General features: G+C 53.6%; 1 protein-coding gene across 1 annotated transcript in view; it reads left to right on the forward strand.

Moving 5' to 3' along the window:
- The window catches only part of arhgap33 (Rho GTPase activating protein 33), a gene marked incomplete at its 3' end in the record, with an annotated part of 42,137 nt that overhangs the window by 21,348 nt on the left and 2,454 nt on the right, over positions 1-18,335 (forward strand). The window contains exons 4-22 of the mRNA XM_084444664.1: positions 120-206; positions 649-786; positions 907-999; positions 1,492-1,614; positions 4,391-4,468; positions 4,548-4,629; positions 4,792-4,857; positions 6,328-6,477; positions 6,663-6,765; positions 6,986-7,130; positions 7,528-7,610; positions 7,830-7,937; positions 9,281-9,426; positions 14,862-15,018; positions 15,315-15,454; positions 15,592-15,666; positions 15,971-16,722; positions 16,909-17,089; positions 17,840-18,177. Coding sequence (XP_084300790.1) covers positions 120-206; positions 649-786; positions 907-999; positions 1,492-1,614; positions 4,391-4,468; positions 4,548-4,629; positions 4,792-4,857; positions 6,328-6,477; positions 6,663-6,765; positions 6,986-7,130; positions 7,528-7,610; positions 7,830-7,937; positions 9,281-9,426; positions 14,862-15,018; positions 15,315-15,454; positions 15,592-15,666; positions 15,971-16,722; positions 16,909-17,089; positions 17,840-18,177 — 3,045 coding nt within the window. The remainder of the gene's footprint in view (positions 1-119; positions 207-648; positions 787-906; positions 1,000-1,491; positions 1,615-4,390; positions 4,469-4,547; positions 4,630-4,791; positions 4,858-6,327; positions 6,478-6,662; positions 6,766-6,985; positions 7,131-7,527; positions 7,611-7,829; positions 7,938-9,280; positions 9,427-14,861; positions 15,019-15,314; positions 15,455-15,591; positions 15,667-15,970; positions 16,723-16,908; positions 17,090-17,839; positions 18,178-18,335) is intronic.

The following is an 18,335-nucleotide window of genomic DNA, read 5'->3' on the forward strand; positions in this document are numbered from 1 at the left end:
TGCGTGTGTGTGTCTGTGTGTGCGTGTGTGTGTGTGCGTGTGTGTCTGTGCGTGCGTGTTTGTCTGTGTGTGTGTGTGTGTCTGTGTGTATAACTCCCGGGTCTATATGTGCTTCTCAGTTACAGTTTGCGAGTGAGCAGAGCGATGCCAACTGGAACTCCAGCTCTGCCAAAGACATGGTCTTCCTGGTGCAGGTGTCCTGCCAGGTGACTGGGTGCACACACGCACACACGCACACACGCACGCACACACACGCACGCACGCACACACACACACACGCACTCAGACACGCACGCACACACACACACACAAATACACGTGATATACCAGAAATATCCCAACTGCTTCCTATTTTTACCCCATTTTGCTACCACCAGCCCTTTCTCTTTGCTGTGTTCCTCAAATGATGATCCTCTCTTCCCCCCTCCTTCCCTCCCTCCCCCCCTCCTTCCCTCCCTCCCTCCCTCCCTCTCTTCCCCCTCCCTCCCTCCCTCTCTCCCTCCCTCCTTCTCTCCCCCCCTCCCTCCCTCCCTCCCTCCCTCCCTCTCTTCCCCCTCCCTCCCTCTCTCCCTCCCTCCCTCCCTCCCTCCCTCTCTCTCTTCCCCCCTCCCCCCCTCCCCCCCTCCCTCCCTCCCTCTCTCGCTCCAGGGGAAGATGTGGGCGGTGCGCCGCTCCTACGACGAGTTCTGTACGCTGGACGCCCACCTGCACCAGTGCATCTACGACCGCCGCTACTCCCAGCTGCTGCCCCTCCCCGCCCTCAACGAGATAGGAGACAGACCAGAGGTGAGAGCACACACACACACACACTCACACACACACATTTGATCCTGGGTTTATCGGAGACGGATCATATTTGCATTTGTTGATGATATTTGCCGTTGTTGTTGTTATCGTTATCCTCAGGTGTTTACTCCGCTGCTGTCTGAGTACCTGAGTCGTCTCTCCATGATCGTGGACAACAAACTGAACTGTGGACCCGTCCTCACCTGGATGGAGGTGAGGGAGGGAGGGAGGGAGGGAGGGAGGGGAGGATGTATCGAGAGTAGGCGTGAAGGAAGAGAGAGTAAGAACAGGTGAATGGGTGTGAATGAATGAAAGACATTATTAGTGAGTGAGGAAAGAGTGGTGAGGAGGAGGAGGAGGAGGGGGGAAGAGGTGGAGTTGAGAGAAGAAAGAGAGGTTGAGAGAATCATTGTGTGTGAGAGAGAGTCGGCCAAAGAGAATCAGCTCTTTGTGTTTGGACACCTGCTCCCCAGCCTGCGCATGGAATGTGATCATGAAGAATGAATCAGTGGAACCGCTCCGCTGTAATGGAAATGTTCACATGAGACTTGTGAGACATCCTCCTCCTGACCAAGCCTGACCCTAGGGCAGTGATGAGGCAGGTCAGGGTCAGATGAGGGTTGTGGTGAAGGTCAGGTTAGGGTTAGGGGTTAGCCCCGCCCCCTCGTCTGACGAACCGCGCTCCCCGCCCCCGCTCCCCGCCAGATCGACAACCGGGGGAACCACTTCATGCTGAAAGAGGAAGCCTCGCTCAACGTTCCGGCCATCGCCGCCGCCCACGTCACCAAGCGCTACACGGCGCAGGCCAGCGACGAGATCTCCATCGAGGTGAGGGTCCCGACCAGCGCTGGGCGAGTTACTGAAAACTAGTAACTAGCTACAGTTACTAGTTTCTTCTTTCAAAAGTTAGTTTTGAACTGGGTAATTGAGAAAGTAACTTTTGCGTTGCTTTTCAATTCTCTTATTAATGCACACGCTATAGTATATTATTATTATTATTTTTATTTTTTTTAAATAAATTATTATTATGTGTAATGCTTAACAAAGGGTACCCAATTTTCAATGGGTTAACAACTCCTAGGCTACCTCATCTCTGGCCAGTGGCATACAACATTCCTAGCCTTCAAACCAATGTAAGCCTACCTCAAGAGAAGCATCTCAAACTTCTGATCTGATAGCCTACAGCCTAGGCCATATCCTCAAAGACCGGACTCTGGTCCTGATCCAGACCGAACCACAACAAGTCCGGACTCTGGTCCTGATCCAGACCGAACCACAACAAGCCCGGACTCCGGTCCTGATCCAGACCGAACCACAACTGTCTCCGGACTCTGAGCAAATAGGCTATAGGTCTAACTTTTCATAGTATTATTTCATCACCACAGTGCAACGAAATTCTCCGCTTTCTCTCCTGCAAGCAGCACTTTGAACGTCCTCTGCTTTGAGGGGTTTGCGTTGGCAGTGTTGCCAGATTTGGAGGTCGGGATTGTCAATTCAATCTGGCAACACTGGGGTCAGACGAGTTGACAACGCAGCTAACTTTAGTTCCGTCTGCAGCTAACTAGCTAGTAGTTAGCCTGACGTTAGTTTTTTCCTCAGTTATTTCTAATGTAGCTGGCATGTTCAAAGGTGGCCAAAAGAAAAGTCAACAGTGAAAATAGAACAGTCAGCTCTCAGCCCGCTGCATGTTGTAGGCTACGCAAGCATTAAAGTCCTATGTTGCAAAAAGAATGGGCATTTTTAACTTGTGGCCATCCACAATGATATATCAATAACTAACACAGGTTCTAGGTGATGTGTCAGTTCATAGCATGAAGGGGAAATGAACCAATTTGAGCTAGGCCTACAACTTGAACATGAAACGAAAATACCTCCACAGGCTTTAGCCCTATTCTTGAGGACTACCTGGGCATGTAACGTTATAGAATAGAAGAATATAATAGTTCTATAACGCAATATAATCTAGATTGCGAATAGGGCTTTTGTTTACAAATCATCAATTCACCCATGGCCATCTTGCGCCCCGTCACCTGTTTAGAATGTGAATAGATGTCCACAGAGAAAGCGCCCTCTCAATCCAGGTACATTTGCACCTATTAGAATGTCAAAAGAAAGGGGTCTGTACATTGCTGGGGGTTTGACAGTAATATGCAAGGTTATGCATAATTAAGTATTGTGTAAATAAGCTACTTTTAAAAATCACATTATTTGACTGTGCTCAACCTGGAAAGTCGCAATAATAAGGATTCCGTTAAGGTTTTTGCTGCGTGTGTGTGATAAAATCTCACAAAGCTAGAAGTATGAATATAATCTGTAAAGGAAAAATAATTTCCATCGCATTTGTGCTTTCCTGAATAACTGATTCAAACAAACAGGAAATGTAGGCTATTTGTCCATTGGGCAAAAGTAACGATTAACGAGCCCATAATGAGCCCATTTAAGTTTCAGTAACTGTAGCTGGCTTATTTTTATTCTAAAAGTCATTTGTTACATATAGTTACTGCCAAAAGTAGTGAAGTTACAGTAACGTGTTACCTTGTAACGCGTGTGGTCCCGGCAGGGCCACGCAGGACCCAGACTCTGCCAACACTGACTGACTGTGTGTCTGATGAGGAGCTCTACTACCCAGGCCATCACCTCAGCCCAGAGGGGGTAGATGGAGCATCCATGGTGTTTCGTACAACAGACTCACTGTTATGTAATGCTGTGCGATGTCCTCGGGGTCTCTCTCTCTCTCTCTCTCCCTCTCTCTTTCTCTTTCTCTCTCTCTCTCTCTTTCACTCGCCCCCCATGCCCTGTTTGGCTTCTACCTTCATCATCCTCCTCTTCCTCTCCTCCCAGCCCAGGTCTATTCCTGTACCTCCTGCTCTACATACAGGCAGTCTTTCTGGGCCAGAGCGCCCTAGAACAGGATGACCCAAGCACACACACACACACACACACACACACATGTAGGTCCTCTCTCTTTAGCTCTTCCTCTCACTCCCCCTCTCCGCCATCTGAGTAAGGATGAGAAGTTGTTCTCCTCTAAAGCAGAGAGAGGTTATAGTATTATGACGTGAAAGTAGTATACAATGACCAGGATGTAATACTGCATTAGTATGGTGTAGTAGTGCTGTAATAGTGTAGTACTGCAGTAGTAGTGTTGTAGTAGGGTGTATTACTGCATTCGTATGGTGTAGTACTGCAGTAGTATGGTGTAGTACTGCAGTAGTATGGTGTAGTACTGCAGTAGTGTGGTGTAGTACTGTAGTAGTATGGTGTAGTACTGCAGTAGTGTGGTGTACTGTAGTAGTATGGTGTAGTACTGCAGTAGTGTGGTGTAGTACTGTAGTAGTATGGTGTAGTACTGCAGTAGTGTGGTGTAGTACTGCAGTAGTATGGTGTAGTACTGCAGTAGTACAGTATGGTGTAGTACTGCGGTAGTATGGTGTAGTACTGCATTAACACGGTTCTTCCAGCTCTGCTATTGTCTCCGTGTTGATGTAGTCTCCGCTCAGCTGGGGGTTGTTTGCAGAGTGTGGGGGCGGGGCCTGTTTGTCTGCCGGCCGTGTTTGTTTAAGGTGTTTGTGTGTAACGTGTGTCTGTGTGTTTGTGCATCCAGGTAGGTGACATCCTGTCAGTGATCGACATGCCCCCTAAAGAGGACACCAGCTGGTGGAGGGGCAAGCATGGCTTCCAGGTACACAACCTATCACTGAATATACACACACACACAAACACACACACCTTACTGTACCTAATTGTGTCTTTCTCTGCAGGTGGGCTTTTTTCCTAGTGAGTGTGTAGAGCTGATCAACGAGAAGCTGCCTCAGTCTGTCAATGCTTCAGCCACCAAGACAGGTAACAAACACACACAGACACACACACACACACACACACAATCATGAACGATAATTCAGCTGCTGATACTGGGTCAACAAACATCTGTATTACCAGAGATGTAATAGAGATATTAAATGTTTTGACAGTGAGGTTTGTTTGTTTGTTTATTTGTTTGTTTAGATGCTGACCCCGTTAGCTCCAAGCCTGCCGCAAGCAGCTCTCCCGGACCCCAGTCTCCTACATCAGGTAGATACACACCACCAGCCCACCAGCCCACCAATACATCACTCAGGACAGGGTATGGAGGCCTCAGGCCGTGTGTGTTGTGAAGAGGCCCGGCTGCCAACCTCATGCAGCAGTGTTCTCCGGAACGTTCCTCTGTTAGAATTCCATAACGTTACGACTGTTCCTGTTAGAATTCCATAACGTTACGACTGTTCCTGTTAGAATTCCCTAACGTTATGACTGTTCCTCTCTCCCTGTATATGAGTACTACTCTCTGGCTAGATAGGACCAACACTCCCCTCCTTGTGTCTGTATCAAGGACCTCGCCGTCTTTTCCTCTTCCCCTCTGTCTCTCTCACATTCTCTCTTTCTTTTTCTCTCTCTCTCTCTCTCTCTCTCTCTCTCTCTCTCTCTCTCTCTCTCTCTCTCTCTCAGTTTCTCTGCCTTGGTACCAGAGACTGACTGGTAACTGATCTAGTGTTACTCTCCTTCCCTCCAGCCTCTCTTCCCCTCTAACTACGTTTACATCAACGCCAGCAGATCTGTCATGTCTCTTTTTTATCTAACCCTAATAGGGTCTATAGGAGTGTCTGCACACTGTCCCAACCAACACCAGCGTTGGGTTGGTGTGCCATGTTTGTTGGCGACTGTTGGTGTTGGTTGGACGGATTTTGCAGCTGAATTTTAAACTTCCAACATTCTATTGTGGGTCAAAAATACAATTTGGAATCATTTCAATGACTTATCTGTGATTGATTGCTCTTGTCTGACACAATGGAATTCATATGCTGCCCCGAGGAAAATGGCCACTTCTCTGGACTTACAGCTTCACTTGTCTCCCAGTGTGGCAGCAGGTCCACAGAACGGGAATTGATGTACCTCTCTTGACAATTTGTTCTTTTCATGTTCCTGGGGCTGTCCCCACGAACTCACCCACCTGACACTCAACAGTCCAAACAGACAGAAGCTACGGCTGAGGGATTTGAAAGGATTTATTAATTGTATTTCCACCAAGGGCGGGTAGGCTTTGACAGGACAGCGCGTCCACCGTCTCCAGTTAGCCACACAAAGAGATAAGCTGTTGGCGGAAGATGACGAATTAGGGTTGAAAATGAAGGCTGTGGCTGTTTGTTCTTTCTCTAATCTGCATAATAACTTCTAATCTACTGCCGCTTCCTCCGAAGGCCCACTGATTAAGTCTGCTAGTCTCCTAATCTCCATACTCCCTCCTAACTCTGCTCTCTCTCCTTTACAATCCGGACGAGGATAATGATTTAATTTACTGTCTGTGTGGTAAATGAATTGTCTCGCACGTGCACATACACGCTCCGGCTCCATTTTCTCTCAACACACACACACACACACACACACACACACACACACACACACACACACACACACACAGCAACGCCCCTCCTCGGCCACCCCCTCCTTTCTCACCCGAGTGTACAGTGTGTTACTGACTAGCTCTCTGTCGCCCCCCGGTGGCAGTGTCCAAGAAGCACGGCAAGCTGATGGGCTTCCTGAGGACCTTCATGAAGTCGCGCCCCTCCAAGCAGAAGCTGAAGCAGCGAGGCATCCTGAAGGAGAGGGTGTTCGGCTGCGACCTGGGGGAACACCTGCTCAACTCCGGACTGGACGGTACAGGACACACACACACACACAAGCGCTCAAGCAGATACACTCTCCGTTTAAAACGTACGCACACGCACACACACTCATAAAAATCTAAATCCCCCGCTCGCATGTCTCCGTGGTGTCCCCCTCATACCCCGCGGTGTGTCGTCCATCGTGTCCCCGTGTCCGTTTGGTCCGTCCTGCTCCAGTCCCCCAGGTGCTGAAGAGCTGCTCAGAGTTCATCGAGATGCACGGCGTGGTCGACGGCATCTACAGGCACTCTGGAGTCTCCTCCAACATCCAGAAACTCAGGTCTCTCTCTCTCTCTCTCTCTCTCTCTCTCTCTCTCTCTCACACACACACACACACACTTTTAATAGTGTAAGATAGTTATGTCTCTGTGTGAACTCTATAACGCTGTAAATGAGGATAACCTCAGTGGCTTACGAGTATAAATAAAGGGTCGAAATGAAATTAAAAATCATGTGACCGTGTTTGATTTCTCTCCTGTGTCTCTGTCCCCCTCCCCCAGGCATGAGTTTGACAGTGAGAATGTTCCGGACCTGACCAGGGACATGTACATGCAGGACATCCACTGTGTGGGCTCACTGTGCAAGCTGTACTTCAGAGAGCTGCCCAACCCCCTGCTCACATACCAGCTCTACGACAAGTTTGCCGTGAGTAACACACACACACACACACACACACACACACACTCTGTGGTAAAACACTCTGGCACTGACAACATCAGACATGCATATTGGTAACACATACTGACACTGAGCCCATGGTAATAGACACTGGCAGCAGGAACGGGTGTTGCTAACCTCTGTAGCTCTCTCTCTCTCTCTCTCTCTCTCTCTCTCTCTCTCTCTCCCTCTCTCTCCCTCTCCCTCACTCCCCCTACCTCTCCCTCTCTCTCTCTCTCTCTCTCTCCCCCTACCTCTCTCTCTCTCTCTCTCTCTCTCTCTCCCTCTCTCCCTCTCCCTCTCTCCCCCTACCTCTCTCTCTCTCTCTCCCTACCTCTCCCTCTCTTCCTGTCTCTCTCCGTTTGTCCCTCCTGCCTCTCTGTAGGACTGCATGGGTGAGATGACAGATGACGAACGCATGGTGAAGGTCCATGATGTCATCCAGCAGCTGCCCCCGCCCCACTACAGGTACAGTATACACTCATACACACACACACACACACACGCACACACACTCACACACACACACGCGCACACACACACAGACACACAGGTATACACATACATTCTCTCTCTCTCTCTCTCTCTCTCTCTCTCTCTCGCACACACACACACAGACACACACAGACACACACAGACACACACACATACACACAGACAAACCCCCATTTCTCTGTGTGTCTGTAGAACTCTGGAGTACCTGATCAGACACCTGGCTCGCCTGGCCACCTGCAGCGGAGAGACCAACATGCACATCAAAAACCTGGCCATCGTCTGGGCGCCCAACCTCCTGAGGTTTGTTTGTGGGTGGGAACTGTGCGTGTGTACGTGTGTGTGTGTGTGTGTGTGTGTGTGTGTGTGTGTGTGTGTGCACACGCGCTACCTACCTAGCTGTGTTTGTGGGTGTGAAGTGCATGAGTGTGTGTGTGTGTGCTGCCTACCTAGCTGGCTGACAGTCTGCTGGGCTGTGTTGTCTCTGTCCAGGTCCATGTCTCACTGTCCTCTGGGCTGTGTTGTCTCTGTCCAGGTCCATGTCTCACTGTCCTCTGGGCTGTGTTGTCTGAACCAGGTCCATGTCTCACTGTCCTCTGGGCTGTGTTGTCTCTGTCCAGGTCCATGTCTCACTGTCCTCTGGGCTGTGTTGTCTCTGTCCAGGTCCATGTCTCACTGTCCTCTGGGCTGTGTTGTCTGAACCAGGTCCATGTCTCACTGTCCTCTGGGCTGTGTTGTCTCTGTCCAGGTCCATGTCTCACTGTCCTCTGGGCTGTGTTGTCTCTGTCCAGGTCCATGTCTCACTGTCCTCTGGGCTGTGTTGTCTCTGTCCAGGTCCATGTCTCACTGTCCCCTGGGCTGTGTTGTCTCTGTCCAGGTCCATGTCTCACTGTCCTCTGGGCTGTGTTGTCTCTGTCCAGGTCCATGTCTCACTGTCCTCTGGGCTGTGTTGTCTCTGTCCAGGTCCATGTCTCACTGTCCCCTGGGCTGTGTTGTCTCTGTCCAGGTCCATGTCTCACTGTCCCCTGGGCTGTGTTGTCTCTGTCCAGGTCCATGTCTCACTGTCCCCTGGGCTGTGTTGTCTCTGTCCAGGTCCATGTCTCACTGTCCTCTGGGCTGTGTTGTCTGAACCAGGTCCATGTCTCACTGTCTCTGGGCTGTGTTGTCTCTGTCCAGGTCCATGTCTCACTGTCCTCTGGGCTGTGTTGTCTCTGTCCAGGTCCATGTCTCACTGTCCTCTGGGCTGTGTTGTCTGAACCAGGTCCATGTCTCACTGTCTCTGGGCTGTGTTGTCTCTGTCCAGGTCCATGTCTCACTGTCCTCTGGGCTGTGTTGTCTCTGTCCAGGTCCATGTCTCACTGTCCTCTGGGCTGTGTTGTCTCTGTCCAGGTCCATGTCTCACTGTCCTCTGGGCTGTGTTGTCTCTGTCCAGGTCCATGTCTCACTGTCCTCTGGGCTGTGTTGTCTCAACCAGGTCCATGTCTCACTGTCCTCTGGGCTGTGTTGTCTCTGTCCAGGTCCATGTCTCACTGTCCCCTGGGCTGTGTTGTCTCTGTCCAGGTCCATGTCTCACTGTCCTCTGGGCTGTGTTGTCTCTGTCCAGGTCCATGTCTCACTGTCCTCCGGGCTGTGTTGTCTCTGTCCAGGTCCATGGCGATAGAGGCGGTAGGCCTGAGTGGAGCCGACCCGTTCAAGGAGGTGAGGATCCAGTCTGTGGTGGTGGAGTTCCTCCTCAGCAACGTGGACGTGCTCTTCAGCGACTCCTTCACCTCCGTGGGACGCTTCTGCACAGGTGTGTGTGTGTGTGTGTGTGTGTGTGTGTGTGTGTGCGCGTGTGTTAATGTAACTGTAGTGCACACGTGTACAGTGCTGTATACCCTAACCCTAACGTTTACCTCTCTAGCTCCCCCTACTGCTCAGCTCACTCCCAGTCCTGCTGTTCTGTCTCTCTGTCTGTCTGAGTCTCTGTAGAGACATCTTAACCCTGCGGTGTCCTTGCTGTTTAGCAGCGCGTATGCGTAGTCAAGCGTCAAGTATTTTGCGGCGCGTTAATTCCCGCGTTCCTGCACAGTCAAGCGCAGGAGACGCGTACGCGTAGTCAAAAGCAAGTACATCGTGGGCTTAAAGGGCACCGCATATGCTGTTTTTACCTTCCTAAAATCGGTTTCTGGGGTCACAGAAAAGTGAATTTGAATGTCCTATGCAGAAAAAAACTCAAATTTCGCCCCTGAGCATCTTATTTCATCTGTCTGAATGGACTCCTGTGAAAGCCCTGTTGACCAATGAGATGGAGGGGGAGGGGCAGGGGAGGGGCAGGGGAAGGGTGCCAATTTCTTCACTACGAGTTGGGACAAGAAGCAGCAATACGTGTGGATTTTTGCAGCCGAAAACAGAACAGCATCATCATCATCATCTTCATCCGCTTATCCAGGGTCGGGTCGCGGAGGCAGCAGCTCCAGCAGGGGGCCCCAGACATCCCTTTCCCTAGCAGCATCAACCAGCTCTGCCTGGGGAATCTTTAGCCGCTCACAGGCCAGCCCGCCACCTAGTCCTGGGTCTACCCCGCGGCCTCCTCCCAGCCGGACACGCCTGGAACACCTCCCTAGGGAGGCGCCCAGGAGGCATCCTCACTAGATGCCCGAACCACCTCAACTGGCTCCTTTCGACATAAAGGAGCAGCAGCTCTACTCCGAGTCTCTCCCGGATGACTGAACTTCTCACCCGATCACTCAGGGAGACCCCAGCCACCCTCCGGAGAAAACTCATTTCGGCCGCTTGTATCCGTGATCTCGTTCTTTCGGTCATGACCCATCCTTCATGACCATAGGTGAGGGTGGGGACGAAGATAGACCGGTAGATCGAGAGCTTTGCCTTTTGGCTCAGCTCTCTTTTCGTCACAACAGTGCGGTAAAGCGACTGCAGAACCGCACCAGCTGCTCCGATTCTCCGGCCAAACTCCCTCTCCATGGTTCCCTCACTCGTGAACAAGACCCCCAGATACTTGAACTCCTTCACTTGGGGTAAGGACTCATTTCCTACTCGGAGCGGACAGGCCACCGGTTTCCTGCTGAGAACCATGGCCTCAGATTTAGAAGTGCTTATTCTCATCCCAGCCGCTTCACACTCAGTTGCGAACCTATCCAGAGAGTGCTGGAGGTTGCAGGCAGCTGATGCCATCAGGACCACATCATCTGCAAAAAGCAGTGACGTGATCCCCAGCTCACCGAACTGCAAACCCACCTCCCCCCGGCTACGCCTCGATATCCTGTCCATGAAAATCACAAACAGGATTGGTGACAAAGCGCAGCCCTGGCGGAGGCCAACACCCACCGGAAAGGAAGACGACTTACTGCCGAGGACCCGGACACAGCTCTCGCTCTGGGTGTACAGGGATTGGATGGCCCTAAGTAGGGACCCCCTCACCCCATACTCCCGCATAACCCTCCACAAGACCTCTCGAGGGACCCGGTCGTAAGCCTTCTCCAAGTCCACAAAACACATGTAGACAGGTTGGGCAAACTACCAAGCCCCCTCCAAGATCCTTGCGAGAGTGAAGAGCTGGTCGGTAGTTCCATGACCAGGACGAAATCCGCATTGTTCCTCTTCGATCTGAGGTTCGACTATCGGCCGGACCCTCCTTTCCAGCACCTTGGAGTAAACTTTCCCGGGGAGGCTGAGTAATGTGATGCCTCTATCATTCGCACACACCCTCTGGTCCCCTTTTTTGAATATTGGGACCACCACCCCAGTCTGCCACTCCTTCGGCACTGACCCAGACTTCCACGCAATGTTACAGAGGCGTGTCAACCAAGACAGCCCCTCTACACCCAGCGCCTTCAGCATTTCTGGACAGATCTCATCATTCCCTGGGGCTCTGCCACTGTGGAGTTGTTTGACTACAACCCCGCCATCGAAACCAGCTCACCACTAGATGGTGATCAGTGGACAGCTCTGCCCCTCTCTTTACCCAAGTGTCCAAAACGCATGGCCTCAGATCAGATGATACGATAACGAAATCGATCATCGACCTTCGGCCTAAGGTGTTCTGATGCCAGGTGTACTTGTGGGCATCCTTGTGTTCGAACATGGTGTTTGTTATGGACAAACCGTGACTAGCACAGAAGTCCAACAACAAAACACCACTCGGGTTCAGATCGTGGTGGCCATGCCTCCCAATCACGCCCCCCCAAGTTTCTCCATCATTGCCTACGTGTGCATTGAAGTCCCCCAGTAGGACACTGGAGTCCCCTGCAGGAGCCCCCAAAAGGACTCCACTCAGGGTCTGCAGGAAGGCTGAGTACTCTGAACTGCTGTTCGGTGCATAAGCACAAACCACAGTCAGAGTCCCCCCCCCCACAGTCCTAAGGCGCAGGGAGGCGACCCTCTCGTCCACTGGGGTGAACTCCAGCACATAGGCGCTCAGCTGGGGGCTAGCTAGTATAGCCACACCTGCCTTACGCCTCATACCGTGAGCAACTCCGGAGAAGAACAGGGTCCAACCCCTATCCAGGAGTTTGGTGCCGGTGCTGTGCGTGGAGGTTAGCCCCACCAGGTGTAATTGGTATCGCTCCACCTCCCTCACAAGCTCCGGCTCCTTCCCCCCCAGTGAGGTCACGTTCCATGTCCCCAGAGCCAGCCTTTGCCGCCCGGGTCCGGTCCGTCGGTGCCCCCCGCCTTCACCGCCACCTAGTTGGCAGCGCACCCGACCCCGACAATTCCTCCCGCGGGTGGTGGGTCCACGGGACGATGGAGGAGGAGATGGTGCTTCCACGTTGCTTATTCGGGCTGGGCCCGGCCGGGCTCCATGGTAAGCCCGGCCACCAGGCGCTCGCATGCGGGCCCTCCGTCTGGGCCTGGCTCCAGACGAGGGCCCCGGGCTTCCTCCGGGCCGGGTCTCTCCTTCTTTTTGGTGTTCTGTCATCAGGGTTTTTCCTGTAACCCCAGGTAGGGGGGCTAGGGGGTACTACCACTTGCCCAAGGTGGACCCCCAGACTAGTGGAGGGAAGGAGGCGTCTTACTTCTCCATTCTAGTTTTGCAACTAGCCACTGCCTCAGAACAGCAATGCGTCATAATTCCTGATGTGACGCGCTCGACTCGGATGGGAAAAAATGGCGGAGTTCAGAGCGGAAGCAAACCTGGCCGCTAGGACGGGACCTGGGCGGGACCTGCTCCTCGATCTACGTCACCAAAACGTCAGTAACAACGCGGAAAACTCTGAAAATCCCAATGGCTTGTTGAAGGGTGGAGCTTCCAGGGCAGGAGAAAGTGTGCTGACCATAAACAAACGACTGGGTTGTTTGATATCAACTTTTCAGAGACCAACATGTATATGATAAACACATTACAAAATGGATTCAGCATGTGCGGTGCCTTTTAAACCATCGTTGGTCTCCCCTCTCTCCGCGTTCATCCGGACTCTCCGGTCTCTGTCCGTCCGCTGGCGTCTGCGTGGCCCGGCGTGGGCGTCGCCCGTCCGTTTCCTGTTCAGCGTCGCAGGTCTCTCCCAGTCTGGTGAAACCAGCTCTGCTCCAGACGAGTGTCCTGTCCTGCAGTCAGAGCAGCCGGACCGGAGAGACGCCTGTCAAAACGCCTGTCAACGATGTAGGAGACCCGCTGTCTCCAGACCAGCTGCCGCTACGCTCCCCTCTGCTCTCTCCTCTGCTCTCTCCTCTGCTCTCTCCTCTGCTCTCTCCTCTGCTCTCTCCTCCCCTCTCTCCTCCCCTCCACAGCCCCCTGCTGTGCGTCTGTCAAAACTAGCCCCCTATAATGTGATAGACACAAGCGCTGTGTCTGTCCCTTGTAACGCCATCCAAGCCTCAGTGTGTGTATTTATTGACTGAGTCATACGGTCACCCTCACTGATCCCGTTACCATGGACACGGCAGATGGTGAGTGAGCTGTATGTCTCCATAGCAACAGGCAGGCTGGAGCCTAAGGTCTCCCGGAAACCTCCTCGAATCCAGCGTCTGGTCAGTCTGCAGGAGGCCAGGGGGGAGGAGGTCAGTCTGCAGGAGGCCAGAGGGGAGGAGGTCAGTCTGCAGGAGGCCAGAGGGGAGGAGGTCAGTCTGCAGGAGGCCAGGGGGGAGGAGACGGGCCCCGACTCGCAGGACGTCTGCGCGTTCTGACTCCTCCCACTTCCACACCACGCGCCTCCCAGGAAACTGACCTCTAGTCTTGACCTATCAGAACCCACCATGCTGGGTGGCCTGTCAGTGAGTTTGTAACCTATTGGCTGGGTGATGAGTAATATCTATCACCCTATTGGAACATTGGATAAGCATTGGATGAAATGTGTTGTTGATGTGAGAGGCATGTGTGTTCTGGTAGTGGTACATGTCAGTTAGACCAGAGCTCTCGGGTGTATCTTCCTGGGTAGAATAAGTTTAAAGGTCAATAAATATGCCCAATGGTTTAATTGGTCTCCATCCTCAAGTCTTTTGTAACGTGTTTGTCTAATCTACCCATCCTCACTCATCATGTCGACATGCCACCTCTGTCATTGTGTTGAGCTGTTTTACTGAACCTGAACTCTGATGTAAGTGTGGGAACAGTAAGGGGTTCTCTTAACTGCTCTGGCTGTTTCTTTAAAGAGGGTTCCACTAAGGCAGAGGAAACAGGTAAAACTACAAACATGTCTGACCTCGATATGACCAGCACCTTGTCTGTCAGCTGAGCAGCCTAGCTAGCTAGCAGCTAGGTTGCCTTTCAAGTGTCCAACGCTAAAATGTACCCAAACACCACCTGCATAGTCAACTACGCCACCGAAAAAAGCTGGCATTTCGATGGCGTGGTTGGTTGGTATTTGAACTGAGTGAGTTGAACTAATTGAACTGGATTCAGTGTCTGATTTGATTCACTCAGTCAGGACCAGGTGTGAGGAGACATATGTTGTCTATCACCTGACGACGATGATGTCTGCTTTGTGTAGTAGTCTGCCAACCAGACTGCTTCTGTTGCTTCTCTCTCTCTCTCTCTGTGTGTGTGTGTGTGTGTGTGTGTGTGTGTGTGTGTGTGTGTGTGTGTGTGTGTGTGTGTGTGTGGGAGGTGATAGAGAGGGACAGGAACGTCTCACCCTCGGTTGCTCCGAGGTCGGGGTTTCAACCGACCATCTTCCTCTGCCTTTGTCGGTCTGCCTTTCTGCCTGTCGCCTCTGTCGGTCTATACGTGCCTCTCTCTGTCTCCTCCCCCCTCCACGGCTGACTGTAGTTCATGTGTCCCCCCAGCAGGGCGGCAGTCTCTGAACAGGCCCAAGTCGTTTGTGTCGACGAGGCTCCTGTCCCTGGAGGAGGCCCAGGCCCGGACCCAGGCTCCCCTCCTCCTCCAGGGGGCGCCCCTCTCCCTGCAGGGACAGTACCACACTGTCCTGGACCTGCCTGTGGACAGGTGAGACGCAGCGGGGGACACGCGCTCCCAAACTCCTCCCTCCTCTCTTCTTCCCCCTCACTCTCTCCCTTCCTGTCTATCTGCCTTCCGCTCTCTCTCTCTTCCTTTCTCCTGCTCCCTTCCTCCTTCCTTACTTCCTTTCCTCCCCCGTTCCTCCTTCCCTCCTGTCTTCCTTCCTTCCTCACATTCACTCACTCGCTCATAATAGTAACAACCTCGGTGTTGGTAAAGGTACCGCGTTAAGACTTTCACTGAACCTGTTTTTCACTCTCTTGTCCTTTCTTGTCCTCCACCAGGAGGAAGAGGGGGGTGAAGGTGAGGAAGGCGGCGGGGGGGAGCTGGAAGACCTTCTTCGCCATCGGGAAGCCCGCGGGGGCGGGGCGACGTAAACCAATCAGGATCAGCTCTCTTTTCCAGCCAACCACCTCGCACGCTGGTACGGCCCAGCTGCGCACAACGCCTCAGCCCAGACATGAACGAGCGCACCTTCCACAGTTTCACAGTCTTCCTCTCCCTCCCTCCTCTCCCTCCCTCCTCTCCCTCCCTCCCTCCCTCCCTCCCTCCCTCCCTCAGGTTGTCGTGTGGACAGTGTGACGCTGAGGTCGGCCAAGAGTGAGGAGTCTCTGTCCTCCCAGCACAGTGGAGCAGGTAGGAGACTGGTTCCACCCACAGCTATCCACCGGAGATAAAGTACTGTAGTGGTCTGACTCTCTCCTCTTCTCTCTCTCCACTCTCTCTACCTCCTTTCTTTCCTCTCTCCCTCTCTCTCTCTCTCTCCCCCTCTCTCTCTCTCCTCTCTCTCTCTCTCTCTCTCTCCCTCTGTCTTTTTCCCTCTCTCATCTCTCTCCCTCTGTCTCTCTCCTCTCTCTTCCTCTCTCTCTCTCCCTCCCTCTCTCTGTCTCTCCCTCTCTCTCTCTCTCTCTCCCTCTCTCTCTCTCTCCCTCTCTTCTAGGTCAGGTGAAGGTGCAGCGTCTACGCCGGCCTCGCTCCAGCAGCGACGGCCTCTCATTGGCTGCGTCCATGGACCCTCAGCTCCTCCCCCAGCGGCCTCCGTCCAGCCGCTCCTACGACAGCCTGCTCCCCGACGACCGGCCCCGCCCCGGGGAGGAGGGCGACGACGAAGACGACGAGGAGGACGAGGAAGAGGAGGAGGAGGAGGAGGAGGGCGTGTACATGCTGCCCGACCTCTCCCACCCAGACCCTGCCCCATCCTGGCACGACGAGGACATCATCGACTTCAGCCCCACCTTCCTGGAGGACGGGCCAATCGGAGTGGCCAGCACCAGGGACTCCCCGCCCACCGCCAGCCCCCCGCCCTATCGCTGCCTCAGCCACCAGGGCCACGCCTCCTCCAGCGGTCAGCGCTCGATCACGGAAGACCCCGATTCTGTGCTTAACCAATCGGAGGCGAACGCCAGGAGGAGTCTGATCCTCGCGGCGACGGCTCCGCCCCTGCAGGTGTTCTGTCAGCACCGGCCATCCAATAGCAGCCCAGCTGCCACCCAGCCAGGAGAGGCGACCAATCAGAGTCCCTCTCACAGTCAGGGCCAGCCCCCGGCGGCGGCGAGCTCTGCCCCCTCCTCCCAGCCCGCCCCAGAGAGGCGGTCCTTCACCAGGAAAATGGTTCACGCCCTCTCGCACAAGGCTCCCAAGTCTCCGCCCCTCGATATCTCTGACCCTATTGCCATCAGCGTTCCAGCCAAGGTAAACCTACCGCATTACTGTGTAGCAGAGTGTGTGTGTGTGTGTGTGTGTGTGTGTGTGTGTGTGTGTGTGTGTGTGTGTGTGTGTGTGTGTGTGTGTGTGGCTGGGCTTGTGTAATTCACCTTCGTTTAAGGCGAGGCATTGAGTGTTTTTCTCCGAACCAATCCGATCCCGCCTCTCCGCCAGGTGTTGGAGATGATTGGCGGTCGAGCTGGCGAGCTGCCGCCTGGCGCCCCCTCCAGCGCGCCCCCCCAGGCCCCGCAGATGATCTCCATGCTGCTGAGGTCATGTGACTTCCAGCTCAGCGAGAGCTGCCAGCAGGAGATTCGCAGCAAGCTGGGCCCCGCCCCCGACGCCAGGGTCAGAGGTGAGTTGGGGGGGGGGGGGGCTGATATCCTGGCACGTGCCAGATGGTTCGTTTCTCTCAACCATCAGGGAAAGCCATGTTGGAAACTGTTTGGAAAAGGGCAGACACTTTCAAAACTTCTTCCCAGGAGTTTGGATGAACCATCTGTCAAATTCTTACCGAAGCCAGTCGGGAGAAGAGCGAAAACATCTTTTCCCGCTAAGAAAAGCCCTCAGTGCTGTTCTTTGATCTTCTTTCAGTGAAGAAATACTCTCCAGTTCAGATATACCTGATGCTATAACAGCATCTACACCAACCTCCGCCGTCGTTGTTTCAGAATGAACTTGCTTCTCGCTGTCGTGTGTCGCCACACATAAACCACGCCTGGCGTAGCTGCTAGTATTTCCTCAGGAATGCCAATTGGCTGATCCCCTTTCTTATCGGCCAATCAAACGGATCGCTATCGAGCTTTTCCAGACTGACGAGTGGAGTGAATGACAACGTGATCTCGCGAGATCCGGATGGTCTCGCGAGGCCAGGCGCGTGATGATGTCACACAGATATCCCAGCTGTAGTTCACTCTACACACACGTGCGCTGATCTCTAGATGATTCTCCACGAGTCAGCACCTCACCGGGTGTGCACTCCCAACGTCATAGTGCGCCTCACGCGCACGGGCGTCGTCACCGCCCGAAATAAACGGAGAAACGGAAGAGGCAGAAGACATTTTGAAGAATGCACGGACCTGATGTTCTCCTCTCCCTCCCCCAGGTATCCCCGGTCCCACGGGCGCCCTCCTGCCCTCCCAGCAGCCCCCGCCTCCGCCCCCGAAGAACCCCGCCCGCCTCATGGCGCTGGCCCTGGCGGAGAGCGCCAACAAGGCCCTGCGCCAGGGTGCCTCGCCGCCCTACCGGCCGCGCGCCCAGGACGCCGCCCCCGCCGCCGACCCCCGCTACCAGCGCTCCCTCTCTGCGGACGCCGGCGAGCTGCTGGCCTCCGACCCCAACCAGCTGTACTCCACGGTGCGCCCCCTGTCTGTGTGGATGGACCAGGGCGCCGCCGGGACCGCCGAGGACGGGAACGCACAGGAAGACAGGGCGCCTGGGCAGGTGTGACGTGTGTGTGTGTGTGTGTGTGTGTGTGTGTGTGTGCCTGCGTGTAAGTGTGTGTTCTGGTCAGAACACTAAGGTTACTCCACAATGTCAGTTTATTATTGTATATGCTACCGGGTATGTACAGTGTGTATGTCCTGTTTGTATATATGAAT

Source organism: Borostomias antarcticus (genome assembly GCF_949987555.1).
Source record: "Borostomias antarcticus genome assembly, chromosome: 10".
In the NCBI taxonomy this organism is placed as follows: Eukaryota; Metazoa; Chordata; class Actinopteri; order Stomiiformes; family Stomiidae; genus Borostomias; species Borostomias antarcticus.